Source organism: Hippoglossus stenolepis, chromosome 8 (genome assembly GCF_022539355.2).
Source record: "Hippoglossus stenolepis isolate QCI-W04-F060 chromosome 8, HSTE1.2, whole genome shotgun sequence".
NCBI classification, from domain to species: domain Eukaryota; kingdom Metazoa; phylum Chordata; class Actinopteri; order Pleuronectiformes; family Pleuronectidae; genus Hippoglossus; species Hippoglossus stenolepis.
Window position 1 is genome coordinate 16208755 of NC_061490.1, and position 18222 is coordinate 16226976.

The following is an 18222-nucleotide window of genomic DNA, read 5'->3' on the forward strand; positions in this document are numbered from 1 at the left end:
TTTTCTCGCATCCCTCTCTCGGACAGCCTAAAACCTCAGAGTAATGATTGCTCTCCATGTTTCTGCAGTCTAAATGGAGCCGCAGTGTAAATACAGGGCTGATTTGTACAGGTGCCAGGCTCGGATGCATAAACCTGAATATAGCTGCAGTACCTCACTCGCTTCGACGCTGACAGGACGGACGGAGCGGGGAGGAAGACAGCTGTGATGGGTGGACACGAAAAGCAATGATTCAAACTACTGATGAAATCTATCAAAGTGTATTGCAACAAAGGAGCAGTCGAGCTTATTTACTGTGTCAACATCATTCGTCTCATGTTTATGGACTAACTTTGCTGCTTGGAGCCTCCATCTTTGCAGACGGTGCCAGAGCAATAAGCGTCGCTAAATAGAGAGTGAACACAGATTAATGTTAACTTTACACATAATGAGGGTTGTATTGGGTGCAGGCCAATGAGACAGGTGGTGTTAGGAGGGGACTGGGGAAAATATTATATTTAAAAAAGTACAAAAAAAGCTGAGACAAAGGTACTTATCAAATGGTTTAGTAAGAAGCTGATTATCTGCAACAACTGTGATTACAAACTTTCTTTAAAAAATTCTTAACATTCCGATTTCCAGCTTTTTATTGATATTTGATCAACCAAGCAGTTTGAAGATTTCCCCTTGAGCTCTGGGAAACATTTTCACAATTTACTGACATTTTACACACAAACAATTAACCAGATTCATTAAACCACGTTTATTTATATAATAAATATAATAATAATAATCTGCTGCAATCTCATGTTGTCTGGTTTCAACTTCTACGTATGTTTTCATTACCTTAAAGCTTTTGTTTCGCCTTCAAATCACAAAAAAACATCTTATGTAAATATATAAGTTTTACGTAAAATTACCACTTCAGAGATGTAAAGCGCAAAAGTGGATTCGTCATGGGATGCGTACTGTTGGTCTCCTCTTTTACATCACACCATTAACTACTATACATAATGCATTTTAGTTGTATTATAAAATGTTTTAATCCCTTTATTACAGTATTCCTGCTTACTACCCTCCTCTTTCATCTATTATGTTCACTTACTTTATACTATACTGAGATACTATACTTTTCTGTGTCTCAGGAGTGCAGTAAAGTATAGTTCTGTATCAGTGGGTTACGGAAGACACGAGAGAAACACCCCTCAAAAAAAAGCACACGAATATTGACTCTTGACCGTAGTGAAAAGGGCAAATACACTCAAACAATAAATCAGACTTGGCTTTGAGAATCCATTATTTGCTAAGTGGGTCACAATTCAGATGCTGTAGACACCATCTCTTTCTCTGTTCTGTTCTGCTTACGTCTCTCCATGATCTGAAGGTCAGTGCTGGATGGGCAGCACACACCCACACTATACATCCCAGGTGTGCATTTCCTCACCCTTTCCCTCCATGTGTGTTTATCTGGTGGTTATTAGTGGAGTATATGGCCAGTTGGGAGGACTGGAGCTGTCCTTCAGTCCATCATTCAGTGACACACACGCACACACACCGTTAAGACATGTCAAGGAAACCAGCTCTAATACAGCTAACAGCCCTGAATTATTTAAACAGTGGGAAGGAAGAGGAAAGGAGAATATGGAGGGGAAGAGATTGGAGAGGAAAGTGAGTTAAGGAGTAAATAGAGGTAAAGCGGGTCCCTTTCAGTCCGTCTGACTCCCAGTGAACTTATTCAAAAAAACTTCTATACTTGGTTTCGTCCCCATCTGCTTTCTTTCACCCCATCTTCAGCGGGTCTCATTTCCTTCCCCTGTCAGCGTGGCTGCTCCTCCTCGTCCTCTCCTCCCTCCATCGCCTTTTCCAACACCATTTCACCCACCTCACCTTCCCTCCCTCCCACCCCCTGCCATCTTTCTCTGTGTTTATCTAAGCACTTTCACGGTCACTGCTTTGGAATCCCAGGAGTCTAAACTGGCCCCTTCGCCTCTCCCTCGCAGGCGATCCGTGCTTCCCTCTCCCTCTCCATCTTTCTCTGTCACAACGGTTGAGATTCATATCGCACTGTGCATCAGGGGTATGGAAGGTCCCCCCTATTCACCCTCAAGGCAGCCAGCTTTGTCCTGTTCTAGTCACGCACAGTCGCCACCCCCTGCCAGTCCTCACACACACATGAACAAATTCACACCAGAGGTGGTCACATTGAGGTCTAATACCAATCAACAAAATCCTGAAAGAAAATTACTGAAGTATCTAAACTAAATATCCATTTGACTTCAAGGCTGCTGAACATCTGTTTTTTAAAAAGAAATTCTTTACAGTACTTTCAGTAAATCAGCTCAACCGTGTGAAATAAAATTCATGCTTTGGACATTTTGTTTGATAGAAATAAATGGCATGGTCCACCTCATGGCCGGATGCCCCTGCATTTCTTAGAAATGCCAGTTAAGTTCCACAACACTGATAAAAGGGTTATACACAATAAGAGGGGAAGGAGGGGGAAGGATTTAGGAGTGGAGGGGAAGGAAGTGGCGAGGGTCAGGAGGAGAGGGGCCGACTCTGGTCTCACATCGCACCAACAACAGCCCCACACTGGACTGCAGGGATTAACTGATTAATTTGGGATTAAAGATGACTGGTCTCTACTTTAAGTAATGACCTAAAAATTACAAGATTAACACACAGGAGGTATAGCATGTGTGTGTGTTTTCATAGTAACAAAGAAGTGCAGTGTTAATCAGCTGTGAAGTAAAGCTGCAAATACAACAAAAACTGCCTCCACTTGTTTAGCTATTCACTATCTACCATTGATGAGGAACAACACTGCGCAGAATAATAATTGTCTGCTCTGAAAGGAACCAGGGAACCTCTTTAAATGTAAAAAAAGAAAATGTAGTGAGTAAGGGATTTTCTGACTTCAATGATGATGCTTTTGTCACTGGGCGTATTTTAGAAAAGCACAGATTAATTCCACAATCACAAACAGGGAGCATCTGCGCCAGTGTTTGGAGGAGTGCGCCGCGTAGAAGAACTCCATTTCCACCTGAATGGGAGAGCAATGAGATTCATGAGTTCTGCTGCTACAAGGCCAGAGCTATGGAGATTTGGGACAAGGCTATTTCACCTTTTCCCATTCAGCACAAAATACAACCACTACTCCTGATGCTCCACAGACGGTGAATTACAACCATCTGATCAATTCTGACAAATATAACAAAACACGCGTTTGGACAGTGACTGAGCGACATTGGTTTCAAAATGACTCAAGAAATGTCAATAAACATAAAGGCGGAGAGTTGATGGAAGATTTGAACTGATTGACAAAGAAGAAAGTTTTCCCTATGGAAAGTTTATACGCTATGTACAATATTTAACGCACTACTCTGCAGTTAAACATGGCAGAATTCTGTCAAAGCAACATTAGATGATAAAAGTGATCATGTAAAATCACTAACAAGCATCATTCTGTGACAAAAGGTGGACACAAATCACTATAGAGGCTGAATTTATATGACCAGGGGCACAACTAGCCTCTCAGTACAGAGGGGGCAGAGCATTATTGAGGGGCCCCTCTGACAGTCATTTGAAATGAATCGCTATAAAAGAGCTGATATTCTTTACGGTCACATCCATAAACGCTAATTGTCACTTATTGTGCTGAGGGAGACAATGTCTATAAAAACGTAGAGTGAAGCCAATTTGTCAGACAAGCTTGTTTTAAAAGGAGAGAAAAAGAAAACAGGTTGCCAGCATGTGGCGCTCTACGTGCATCGGCTGATGAATGGTTGATAGGCAGCGACAGGCAGGTGCACTGTCAAATAACTTGTAGATTTGATGCAGAAGCATGAATTGGGCTTTACTTCACTCAGTTAGTGTCAGCCAGGGATATATATCCACTATGAGCAGTCTCAGGAGGTAGAGAGGATTGTGCACTGACCAGAGGGTCGTGGTTCAGTCCCTGGCTCCTCCAGTGCTTTCCGAAGAGTCCATTGGCAAGATACTGAGCCCCAAATTGCTCCTGCCAACATTGTATGGATGGTGTGCAATAGAAAAAGTGCTTCATAAATGATAAGACTGCAGAAATACAGACAATTTATGGTTTACTTTTGCGGTCAAGCCAAAAAGCAGCCCAGTAGGGGCCTCTAGTGAGTGTAGGACCTGCTCCTGCAGTCGCTATACGCTTACGGATACCACTCACTGTAGCTGCACAACTGCAGGCTGATCAAAAAACTGAATCTGAGAAGAAAGTAAGAAGTACAGAAGAAAAAAAAATAGCAGTCAAGAGAACCAGGAGATCAAGCTGTGTCTGCATTTACTGCACACCCCAAAATCATGTGGTCCTGGTTATTGCTGCAAAAATAACAACCAAATCTGCTGGTGTACACACAGACACAGACTATCATCTACAATCTGAGCACTGGCATGTTTAAATAAGCATCTGATACCACATTCCATTCATGTTTTGAAAGAAAGCAGTGCCAGCTTTAAACGATGGGGTCATACATACTTCCTGGAGTGCTGTGTGTGTGTAATGTATGCAGCCAGGGCAATGGTACTATTAGTAGTATGTGTGTGGATATCTGTACCACACCTGTGTAAGATCATGCGTCACAGAGTGTGTGTGTGGGTGTGTGTGTGTGTGTGGGTACAAAGGGAGGGGCTAAGGGGAGGGTCTACTCATCACGCCTGCTTGTGACAGTGATAGTAATACCTGCTGACATCCTTTCTTCCCCCTATCCCTCTCTCCCTCTCACCTCATCCCTCCATCCCCAGGGGTCTTTCCGAGCTGTTTTGGGAGTTGAAATCTGTTGACTCTTTCCCTACCAGCCGCTCCTCAATGCATTCTCCATCCCTCACTCCCTCCACTGCAGGTCTAATGTTTTTACCATCTCTGGGGGCCGACTAGAAAAAGAAGCAGGCATGGAGTGTGTGTGTATTCATATGTGGTGCGTGTGTGTGCTAAAAAAAAAGCTGAGAAGAGTGTGTTTCACATCATTGGGGGATGTGCTGCCATACATCTGGGAGGCAATTGCCAAAATAATATTAGTTATTTTTGTTCCACCAAGAATCCAGAAATCATACAGCGGATTCAAAAGATCTACATGGTGAAACATTTGTCATGTCTGGGAATCACAAAGTACGGGATAAAAGGTGTTTTTAGGAACAGGAAACTGAGAACTAGAAGCTCTGTATGTTACAGCAATGAGAAGGTCATACTGATAAGCAGAATTGTTTATACAAAAAAAAAAAGAAAAAAGAAAAGGTGCAATACACTGAGGTAAACTCCCTCTAAACACACATGCCCACACCCCGTTAAGTATTTTTATCAAAATGTTTCTTGGAGATTAAGTGTAGAGGAGCTGCACTTTTCTCTCCGGTTTGTAAGAACATCAAGTTCGGACATATGGCTTCTGGATTCACACACTTCAGACCAACTGTACTGCAGCTTGTACATGGCATGGACAGTATAGATCCATTTAAAATGGAGACAACAGGAGACATCTTTAGGCATTGGTAAATAAAAGAGTGACTTACAAATGTCAAACATTAGTAAAAATGCAGCGTATTCCCTTAACTCTAGAGAATTGCTCCATTTCCTTCTGTGAGTGGATTTGAGTAATATAATTTAAAAGCTTGAGTACCTGCGTATCCTCCATCATGTCTTTCCATGGCAGGATTATGAAGGTACGTCATGCACATTTATAATATTTCTTCAGGTTTTAAGAAATGTCACCTAAAATCACATCTCTTTAGTTTTATACGAGACGCTTTGTGACATGAACAATTACCCAAAAAGAACAGTGGAGCCTACTGAGTCTTAAGTTTGATCCAGAGACAAACTGCACTCACTTGAAGTGGAAATTAAACACTTGACAAACATGGACATGTAGGTTTGTATTGCTCTCAACCTACTGATCTAACTGGGTCCATCTACTGCACACGAGATGCACTATACCAAGGTCTGACGCTTTCTAGATTTTTAAAAGATTTATGGCTAAGAGGGTTTTCTTTAATAAAAACAAAATAGTTGTTCAAATCGAGCACCAACACCTAGATGAACACAAACAGCATTCCTAAGAGCGCCCTCTCGACAGGTGACGACAACAAGAGTCATCATGTCAGAGGAAAACAATCATTGCACAAAATTCTGCTGAAGTTCTTATATATATATATATAACATCAGGAAATAAAACTGCAGAAACTGTTTTACAGTGAACATTATTCGTGAGAAGACAGAGGCAATTCAAGAAAAGAACTTTGAGGTGACTGTCCTTAAGCACCTTTGAGGACTTTGAGCTATGATGGCAAACACGTCTCAGTGTCCTCCTGGCAGCGAGGACCTTGTACGGTACAATAATCCAGGTTCCTGCTATACGTCCTTTTGCTCTGTCTGGGTCAATACTAATTCAATTTCTGTCACAGGAAATTCCCTGGTCGCCTCTTGGTAAGATTTCTGAGCCGAGAGGAAGAGCATTGTGTGAGCTCTTTATGTACGTGAGAGTGTCTGTCTGTCTGTGGCTAAAATGCACATGTTGGCTCAACAACAAGCAGACGGTGTTTTGGTCAAGCTCGCGTTGACAGCGTTTCCCACATTTTCCGTTCATATCTTCTCACGCACACACAGTTTAATTGCTGTTTTGTGTGTCAGAGAAATACACAGTTGGCCTGACACCTACAACAATGCCAGCTCATTGTTGTGCCATGGACGGACGCATGAATGGATGGATGAATGAATGCGCTCCCAGCCGGCGCTCACCAACGGCCCTTAACCACCATAACCTCTTCCCACACGTACGGCAGCACAGCAGCCATTTTGTGCCAAAGCCATGCCTGTGCCGTGCCAGCCCGAGCTGCAGACGATGTCGAACCTCATTTCATTCCACAGCTGTTCCACCTCACTTGGAGACATTCATACAATGCAACTTATTACAGCTTAATGCAGCCTAATATTGATGTATGTGTGTACACAGAGAGACAGCGCAGCGTGGGGTGAGAAATTGGGAAAGAGATGGGCCCATATGCAGTCTGGCGATAATGCGAGAAGCCGGCGATAATATCTGGGTGTTAAATTGGTATCGATTTACTAAATATCCTGACCAGGAGGAGAGAGCGGCCGTCCTTTCATGCCTGTACACCATGTCTACTGCGACGGCTCCAAGCTGCACTGTGACTATCTGATCCATTTTAATACAGACGTCCAGGCCTCTGCCCAAACCTCATTTTCTAGACCGTGTGCTTATGTCTTCCTGTGTGTGTGTGAATGTATTTGGCTTTCACTTCAATTGCAAAGCTTTTCTATGTTGTTTTAATATTGCAATAAACACATGTATACATATTTTAAAAAAGCAGGAAGCAGTGTCAGTTACTCGTAAACCCATTTCTGTGTAGTTTCTCTGGAAATTATTCTTAAAATGAGGCCATGTGACACTTTAGAGCAAAAGGAACAGTTGCACAATACTCTATCAGCACGCCGCACCTTCAAAAAACCAAGCATCCAAAGGCAATAACATGCCTGTTCTCTCCAACACTTCAGTCACACCTAAATTCAACTAGCAAGTGGAAACAAAACAATGACCTATTTAGTCGAGAGGACGGCACAGCGGTTGGTAAATATTCCCACAGCCGCACACCGCTGGCCGGAAGTGAGGACTTGCATTACTTTCTGCAAGTTGAAAGAAAGTAGTAGAAACAATAAATTAAGTATTTGAATAGAGCCTGGTAACCTGCTACTTTTTTATGCTTTGTTTTTCCAGAACTGAAATTTATCACACCATCTTTTCTCACGGAAACAAAGACTTTCCTTTTATGCAAAATATAAACCTAAGGTACACACACACACACACACACACACACACACACACACACACACACACACACACACACACACACACACACACACACACACACACACACACACACACACACACACACACACACACACACACACACACACACACACACACACACACACACACGAAACAGCCATTGTTCCACTGAAGCAAACTTCAGCAGACAACAATGCCACCGAATGTCAATTCACAGGCATACAAATCACTAAAATCACTGCCCCGCATTGTTTTCTGACAGAGATGAAGAAGCTGAAGTGTACACAAACTTAACTCATCCGCAGTTTACCTCCAGATAATATGCTCAATACCACCGACAAACAGAGAAAGCACATTTACAAAGAGCGATAAGGTGCGCAAACACACTCTCAAACACACTCACAAACACATCTCTGCATCTAACACGGACCACGGCAGAGACAATAAGCATTGACACAGAAAGACAGACGAGGGGAGAGAGAGAGAGAGACACTGATACAGCCTGATGACAGATGAGTAGAGAGGGAACCTGTGAGAGATAGAGAGTGGGGGCTGCTTTGTTAGCAGGACAGGGAATAAAGTGGTAATTACCTCACTGTGGGTTTGTTGATTATAGTTCAGCCAGGTTCTCCATGTTAATCATTTACCAGGGGAAGACGGAGATTAGTATAGAAACAGACACAGAGAGAAGAGATAGCAGCCACTGCGAGAAACACACTCATTTGCATGCACACACACGACGGAGCAGAAATAGACAGTCAGACCTGTGGGTGCAGAATTAAGAAAAAAAGAAAAAAAAAATTAAAACAGAAATCAGTCTTAATGTGCCATCATCTCCCCTGACAAGACACAATTACGGGCAGTGTTTGATTTCACTTTACTGTATACTGGGGGTGTCTGCTTGCACAAGCCGGATGTGTGCGTGCATGTGTCTGCATGTGTGAAGGTATGGTATGCAGAATGTGATTTACTCTGGTATTTAAACGGGATCATCGGTGAGCGTGCACGGAGAGAAATGGTGCATAAACAGAGCGGAGATTACACGGAAGACTTATGAGGGCTGCTTTCAATAAAGATACAGAAAACCAATACAAATATTCATCTGCTGCACGCACCGTTTAAACATGCTCCACTGGCTCCTGAGCTCGACCTCAGTCTCTGTCGGAGCGGGAGAGCGAGATAAAGACAGAGTGCAAGAATAGAGAGTGAGAGACGCAGAGGAGGGGGTCTGATGTTGTTTTAAAATGCTTTAAGGTCCGTGTCCAGACTTGAAGAGTGAGTTCAAGTACAAGCAACAGGGGATACATGTTAAGAAACATTGGTTATAATATTCCTACTGTGCACATATGGTAAAATACTGTTATCTCCAGTTAAAACCCCACAAATCCACTGCTCTGGAAAGAAAGACATTGGGAGAAGAGAACACAAAGATTTGGAGATTCAAGTTTGAGCAGCGATCCAGGGAAACTGTTGTAACAAGCTCAACTCCTGCCATGACGGATAAAAACAAAAAGGTAAAGGTGTTGAGGAGCCAAGAACAAGGGTCCATCAGAGGACAGAGAAATGGAGAAGCTTATTGAAGGTTCAGGTATGAGTGATATTTATTCTTGTTAAAGCTAAAAGGCAGCTCGTATGCAAAGTTTCTCTGAGTAAACTTCCTGACACATTCGGAGTAAATCTATGAGGATGGATGTGGCACAGGGCGCAGACACTGTTGAATCAGCGAGACGGCTGCTCGACCTACTCGCTCCAATAGGTTTCAAAGCACACGCGAGGGGGCTGAATACACCAGTAAACCAAGCTGAGGTTATGATATTTTACTAACCTTTAACTGCTCTAGGAAGTAAAAAAGAATTTCTCATCTAATAAGGATCTATTGCTCAGAGAGAGAGAGAGAGGGGGAGGGAGAGGCGCGGTTGTAAAATGAAAGCGATCATAAACTCCTTCCATAAAATCATAAAAGAGGGCAGTCGAACCACTTGAGCCCCACAATGAGAGAGGCCGGGGCATCTGATTCCACGGCGCCCGACGCTGACCCTGCAGTCAGGTCTATCACATCCATTTCAGAGCTCCATTTTTCAATCTGGAGGGTGCTAAATGTGCGCCAGTTAAAGTGTTTCACTGAGCCTTTGTTACAGCCATATTAGCCATCAAAGACCAGAGCAACGAGACCCTTCAGTCTCCACTTCACTGCCCCTGCTTCATTAAAACCATAAATCTAGATGTCGAAGGAAAGGTGACGGCCAGAGAATGTCTCCTGTCACCCGTATTAAATAAGAGCCTGTTTGCTCACCAGCTACAGTTGTGTTCGATCTATACTGTATATAAACGAGCTCAGGCTTTCATGCAGCGGCGGTCGTTGCTTCTCTTCACCTGATGGCAGGGATCATTTAGGCAGGATTAAACTGTTCTGCACGGTTCTTTAGCTTCTAGGTGTTGAAAGCTTTATCGGCAACATTTACAACGAGGGTTGAACCAATGAGAAGGTGCACAAAGGCCAGAACAACAACAACATGCTGTCAACGTGTTCCATTAAATCTACGATGGGATTTCTTTAAACTTACTTAAATTAATTGATTTTTAGGAACACAGCACTGATACTTATTATATTCGAATTATTTAGTTTACTCCATCAATGCCTGAAGGAAATATCTGGTTCTTAAGCTGGTTAAAAAAATATATATATATCTAATACTTATTCAGTTTTAATGTCTGCAGCTTGATGCTGGCCAGGTTAGTCAAAGAGCTGAGCGATAAAAGGATATCAATAATTATCACAATATAATTAAAAAAATAGCAATATCACAAAAGTTCAATATATAACCATATATGGCTCATGCTTTGCTCACGCAGAGTGGATGTATAGCGGTTTTTATGTTCTACTTCAGATTTATAAAATATTTTGTCATTCTCTGCCCATAAGAACAGTTGAAACCACAACCTTCACTCAGAAGTAAAATTCTGTCTTTAAACCTAAAAGAACTGACATTTATTGTGAAAATTATCGATATCGACTAATATTGAAATTTTTCTACTGATACATTTTTGGCTATAATCACCCAGCCCTAGTTAGTCAGAGCTATTTTGCTGATGTAAAAAGTGAAACTGAGTCGGAACAGTTAGGTTGGCTGTTAAATCAAAACAATGTGCTGAAAGATGATAAAGTGCTCAGTGAAGCTGAGGGATTCAGCTGATCCTTCGTTTGTATAGAACTAATGACGAAAGCTGCTTAAAGAAGGGAGTTATATAGTAAATAATAATGGTTTGATTTCAACTACAACATTGTGGACAAATAACCAAAAAGCCAAAAGTGGTTATTTGGTTGAATAATGTGCCTTCTGCGCCCAGAGCCTGGACTCCAGCCCTGGACCAGGCCTTGCAGCCTCATGCCAACAGCGGCACAGCTCTCTCTCTCTCTCTCTCTCCTGTCCCTGTGCTCCTTCACCCTCGCCAGGCTACATTTACAGGCCTCAGGACAACCTGGCTGGCTGGCAGGCAGCTAATAGAAAATATGGTATGGGAAAATGAATGAAGCTCAACTAATCCCACCGCCAATATCCATCACTGGGCAGGAGGGAGTCGTGAGAGATAAACGGGTGAAGGAGGAGTGCAGAGCAAAAATAAAAAATGAAAAGGTGAGTGGGATGTAACAAGGGAGGTAATGAATGAGAGAGGAGAAGAGAGGTGAGGAGAGGAGAGGAGGAAAAAGTGAGTCCTGGTGGTAAACCCAGGGGATTCTGGAGCGGCTGCAGCATCACGGCTCCACTGATAGCTTTGTGATTGGGTGGTGTTGCTGATGAGAGTGATTCTCTGCCACAGTGGGTTACCCTCCACCGTGATGCTGATGGCATTGTGATTGTGTGGTGTTGCACTCGACTGTGTGGCCCTGCCACAGGCTGTGCGACCATTCATCCCTGAATCTCTGGGGAACAAGAAGATGCTTCCTAATCCTCGCCACACCGCATTTCTGTAGGATCCCAATTACAAGACTGGGTTTTACCCAGCTGGACACACTGGATATAACCTCAGCTGACTCTAGTACAGGAAAGTCCTGCAGATCCGACAAAAAAGCCCTTTGGGAAATTATAAATCCTGGGCTTCATACTTCTGTCACATTTCGCGCAACCAGAAATGTAGAAAAAAAAGACAACGCTGTGACTGACAAAGGGGTCTCGGTGGCTATCAAGTAATGGGGACACTCATGTGAAGGAGTTTGGGGGAAATCAGGCCTTGTGGCGGGAGTTTGTAAATGTGCAGGTCAAGAGAGAGGTGGTCTGGGGACGTGTTATTCTGGGCATCAGGCCCGACTCGCCCTGCAGGCCTCCCACCTCAACCCCTCAATTAGCCAGACTGGAACACCTGGATCAGCAGGTGAGCCTGGCTCTGGCCTGCTAATGGTCCCAATAAACACACTACACACAAAAACACAAACACACACACACACACACACACACACACACACCAACACCAACATACTCACTTTAATATACACCTGTGTCCTCAGAATGTTATCTAGGGCACCATTCAGTACACTTAAGAAGAAGCCCATACTTCTGCTTTCCCTTAAGTAGCATAATCACTAAACGCCAAAAGACAGTGGTTAGAGTGTGGCTATTATGAGCCAGAGGATCACCTGCAGGAGGCCTCTCTCTCCTCAAATGAGACGAGGAGGCCCCAGAGATCAAGCTTCTTTATCTAAAAGGAGAAACATGTGGGATCACTTTTGGCTCAGGGCAGGTTTTAGGTGATCAAACCTGCTCCTGCACACAAGGACGTGATCTGCTGCATAGCACAGATTCTTCACAGGAGCCTGAGCCATTAGCAATTATTGTGCAACAGCACAAGTTCGGACCAGTTTCAGTTTCATGCAAAGTCGTGACACTGAACCACTTTTCTCTATTTCACTACTAATCCTTGATTCGTGGCCCGAAGCGAGCAGGAGCTCAGAGAAACTGCTCCTTTCTGGGGAGGGCTTCCTCACCTGGTGTTGGTGGAGTTCCAGTACACGACATGTCGTTTGGCCACCGCGGCTGAGAGGAGGTGGAGGAGTAAAACCGTGGCTTTCCAGGTGGCCAGAGCTCCCGGTGTCACGGGGGCCATCCTGACCGCCGCTGAGGGAGGGGGGGCCCGCGGAGAGAAGCGGTGTCTGCCGGGGCCTGGCTGCCTGGCTGGGAGTGGTGCGCGCCTCAGGTGAGGAGAAGAACCGAGCAGGAGCAGCAGGAGGAGGAGGAGGAGACACCCGGTGAACAACTTCCTCTCAGCGGCTTCACTAACTCGGGAACCGGCTCCAAACTTCTGTCATCTGCTGCTGCAGCCTCGCATCATGAATACAAGTGAGTGCAGTAGCTTTTTAAAAGGTTTAAACAGTCACAGGCTGCAGAGTTGAAGGTGTGCACCTCCACTGGGAGAAGTTCTCCAGAGTTTATCCATTGTTCTGCATGATGCCCATGAGCTGAGGTTCCCCCTGCAAAGTCCCACACTGTAAACTGAGGTTTAAAGGTGAGTTTAAAGGTGAGGCTGAGCCGCGCACTGCAGCAGTGGGTCAGATTGTAAATGGAAACTGGCAGCGACAGATTGCAAAGCGCCAGCAGGGAGGGGCCTCTGGGCTGAGGGCGGTGCCAGGGGGAACTTTGGACCAATCCCTTGACATGGGTGTGGTGATGTGTGTACGTGTGTGTGTGTACGTGTGTGTTTATTGTAGTGCGCGGTTAAATGTTTGGGAGGTGCGCCGACTGGTGTGAGGAGACAAGTCTGTCACTGATCCAGTTATTCAGGAAAGGTCAGGAAAGACCCTCTCTCTGCCCCTCTTAGATCACTGGTCTGGAGCTGAGGGCTGTAAAGTGATTCCATGCAACAGGCTCCAACACACAACTTACAGAGCCCCGTCAGGGACAGAGAATATTCCCACTTCATCACCTCCTACACCCACCTCCTGCCCCTACACGTCATACTTACAGTGTAGCTCCGAGAATTATTATATGGCCAAATTGTTAATTATTAATGACAGTTATACAGAAGGAATATGTTAACAACATGATAACAGAGTCCATTATACATCAGTGCACTGGCCCTGCAAGTGCAAATCACAACAAGTCACAAAACACAAGGGCAAATAAGAAAACACATGGACAGTGAGTCCATCCAATCAGCGACGAGTCTTGTCAATAGCAGCCACCTTTTTCCATTAGAAGTTAATGTCGTCGTGTTTTGTAATTTGTTGAGTTTTGTTGTTTTTCTTATTTGCCCTTGTGTTTTTTTCTTATTTGCTGTTGTGTTTTGCACTTTAGGGCCACCATACATTTGTAATATTTAATGTTATACTCCCACAAACATCAGTTTAACCTATTACCTGACATGTCTAAGCCTCCGTAGTCAACACGTGGATCGTTTGAGAAGTTTCTGTACCCCTCTGCTCACTTCTAAAAGTGTGACTTCACCTCTCCAATTTTTGCTGTTGTACTCTACAGGAGAGGTACGTGACTTTTTGTTTGTATATGTCCACATTTTTGCCTCACTCTAATTGTTTACTTACTACCTTTAAGTTATTGTGTAGTTTGTTGTTTAATTTGTGTACGGAGTCAACTTATGTACACAAACAAAGGGAGGGATGAGAGATCTTTGCAGTTTAAATAGACCGCCAAATTGAAATGGCGTGTGTGATGTCACATGATTAGAGCGGTGCAGCTAGAGTTGACTGCCTGAACACGGCATTCATGGTGCAACTCCTTTCATCATAACACAACACACGCAACGCTAGACACCATCGGTTACACCAACACACGAGATAATCAAACAGGGAAACACAGCACCTCTGACTGTAGTCTGGAAGATCCACATTTAGTTCAGCCACACTTGTGTATGTCTGTGTGTGTGTGTGCGTGTGTGTGTTGACAAGTATTAATTCAGTGGTTGTTGTCAGCGGCCCCAGGGGAGGGTGTAGTGACAGTAATCACTACGCCTCCATGAGAGAAAGCCACTGGTGGTCCTCTCTAATTATCTTATTCTCTTAAGTGTGTGTGTGTGTGTGTGTATGTGTGTGTGTGAGATAACTAACTCCGCTGTTGCACCAGCACTATCGCTCATTCAGACAAAGTCACACTGATAGCTTTGTGTTATTAACTGCTGCAACATGCACATCTGGTTATTTCCTCTCTGAAGGACCCCCACCCTCCTCTTCCTCCTCCTCCTCCTCTTGCTTGCCCCATCTTTTATCCTGCCTAATGCATGAGTGTGTATGTGCGGTTCACAGTCCACACATGTGTGCGGTACTAGGACTCATTAGCTCACTTCCTGGAGGTCCCGATCATTAATTTCCCATGATGCCGCGGTGCTCCTGTGTGGCTAATTTGTCCCTGGTGTGCTAGCGCTCCCTCAGCAAACGTGGAGTAACTCCCTCTGCGGGGGGACTCGCTCGCTCTCTCATTTTGATTGATCAACGGGACCAGACAGTCGCTAACAAAGTTTGTTGGAGAGCCAGAGGTTAATAAAGCTTTGTGAAAATTCATTTTATTCTAACTTTCAATTTGGCAATGTGTTGAGAACAGTTTAAATATTCAGTGGCCCCGGAGCTAACTGTTCTGTTGCACGCTATTTGAGATTGACCACTTTCCCCCCCCCTGACTTGGAGAAAACTGCAGAGAAAAGTGTTTTCATTTGCCTCCTGGAAGCCCCCACTGAGCGCTACAGTTAAGATGCACTAATTTAAAAGCCCGGTTTATTGCGCAGCTGATGAATTCTGCACGTACTAATGGTCGTTTTAAACTAAACAGGCAGAAAAAGAAATCCCAGCAACAACTTTCCTCTCCTTGTCTTCCTCTGCCTCGAAACCTCCTCTCTCTCTCTCTCTATCTCTCTTTCCTTCCTGTTTTCTCCTTAATATTAGTTTCAGCTCCCGCGTGTCAGCTATTCATCATCATCAGCCCTCGTTCCAGAATCTTTTCCCTCTTTGTTCCTCACTCTCTATCCATCATCCGTGCTAATCTTTGCTCTCATTGATCCTCTCATTACTGGTCGAATATGTTTTTTTTCCCCCTCCACCGTCTCCTGGCACATTTTATCTCAGTAAACATTCTCTGTTATAGTCACATCAGAGGAAATCTGCACTAAATTACATCACGATTTACATAAACTGTTCCTCTATAGCTTTGCGACTAAATGTGCAGGTAGTTTTAGGTCTGGTGGGAAAGGATCTGAAAGTATTAAGAGGTTATGTTTTCACCCCTGTCTGTTTGTTTGTTTGTTTGTTTGTTTGTTTGTTTGTAAACAAGATGATGCAAAAACTACGAAATGGATCACCACGAAACTTGGAAGGTGCAGAATGGGTCAGGAAAGAAGTCATTGAATTTCAGCGTGGATCTGGATCAGGGAGTGCATCCAGGACTTTTTTTTTTCAACTTTCTTTAACCAAAATTTTCCTTGATTTCTCAGAGAATAATTCATGGATGGAAAATCAAGCAGATGTGGGGGACTGATATCGATGAGTGTGTGCAAGTTGATCCAAATAAAAATCTGAATCCTGTGAATTTAAATGTGGTTTCATGAGGGGACTGCAGCGGCTCGGTGGAGGTATGAAATCTTCCAGTTTATAAATTGAATAAATTATAATACAACAACTATTTTTCCTTCCTTCGTTGAGGCTGTGTGGGTATAATCTCTCCTGAAATGACCCAAACTGTTGTAACTTTCGCAGACGATTGCATGTTCATGAGAGAGCCTCATACTGTAAGAGCCTGACTGGGAAAAAGAAGGATTTTTAGATCCATTAAAAACAACTCTGTATTGATTCAATCCAGTTTTTGGTAACATGTTGAAAGGAAGAATTGATTTCTGTCACTAATCTATATTTTATATCTATTGTTTGTGTTATGGGATGAAGGAAGTATCTGGTCGGCACGTGCACGGGTTACAAATTAAGGGAATGGGCAATATGAGGTGTAAGGGCCACCAAAACAATAATCCCTGGCACATATACCCAGTATCTCTAACATGTAGGTTCTATTGCATCAGTGTCTGACCCATTATTTAATATTGGGAACCAACGGAATGTTTTCCTTACTGTTGTTTTCCTGCTGTTTCCTCCTCTCCCCTCCTCTCCTCTCCTCTCCTCTCATCACTTCTCATCACTTCTTCTCCTCTCCATTGCTTTTGTACAGTAGTGTCAGTAGCCTCTTAATCCTGTTATCTCCACATATACAGGCTGACACCGAGCCACTCGCCAGAGCTGTAATCAACTCTTGTACACACACACACACACACACACACACACACACACACAGCACGAACACACACAGTCCTCTAGTTATATCACTTTTTCAAACACACACACACACACACTCACAAACACACACACACTGGGACTGGCCCCGTTCTCCATCTACTCTGTAATCCTGCTATTTGTGGTCTCTTACTATTTTGATCGGCCATATGCCTGCATGTTTCACACACACACACACACACACACACACACACACACACACACACACACACACACACACACACACACACACACACACACACACATCTTGGCCTGTCTATCACTCGTCATCTGAGCGCTGCTTCCTCCCATAACACATCTCGTCTTTGCGTGTCACTCATTCCTCTCACTCACTTTTACTCCGTTCCACATGCTCTCGTTCATCTGTTCACATCCGTCCGTTTCTCTCTCTGCAACATTAAGATCCATCTGGACCTAATCAGACCAGTCAGGATTGACTTGTTTTTTCCATCCACAATGATTTTTATGAACAGACATTTACAAAATTAGCCCCTATTCACAACTTTCTCCTCCACTTTATGTTTGTCATTGTGCTCTTTCTGGAGCCGCTCTCCTCCCCTGCTTTGCTTCTGCACGCCCACTACATGAGGTCGTCACTTTACTTGTATGAGTTTCTCATTCTCACCTTTTCCCTTTTGTAAAAGTACACTGTGTGCAGCTCCTTTCTTGTGTGTGTACCTCCGCTCTTTTTTCCCTCCCCCTCTCTCTCGCTGCGTCTCACTTCCGTAATTACAGCTCTGGACTCAAGCAGTGATGGTAAATGCTTTTCTATTCCCCTCTCTCCATCACTCTCCCGCAATCTCCATCGCTCTCTCTTTCTCACCAAGCAAATTACATCTTGGTTACTATAGAGACGTGTTTATTGAATGCTTTTTGCCACTCTTTCATGCTTCCCCCTGAAGCCCCCTTTGCCTTCCCCGCGCTCTTTTTTTTTTTCCTCAGCTCCACCTGTCTTTCGTTGTTTACTCTTCTCTCACACCCTTGTGTATCGATGGTCATCTTCCTTCATTTCATTTCTCTCTTTTGTCGTTGGCTGCGTCACTTCCCCTTCTTTTGGTGAATAATAGTTGCTCCTTGCAAAGAAAGAGATGAAGATTGAGTATGTTGGATAGATTTTCAATGCAGTAGTTGGGGCTATTGTTG

General features: G+C 43.8%; 1 protein-coding gene across 1 annotated transcript in view; it reads right to left on the bottom strand.

Annotated features, from left to right (window-relative positions):
- si:dkey-246i14.3 (ephrin A4) overlaps positions 1-13338 on the bottom strand; it is a 32884-nt gene extending 19546 nt beyond the window's left edge. Inside the window, exon 1 of the mRNA XM_035164460.2 lies at positions 12787-13338. Within this exon, the coding sequence (XP_035020351.1) occupies positions 12787-12905 (119 nt within the window). The 5' untranslated portion in view covers positions 12906-13338. The remainder of the gene's footprint in view (positions 1-12786) is intronic.
- Positions 13339-18222: the final 4884 nt, after the last annotated feature.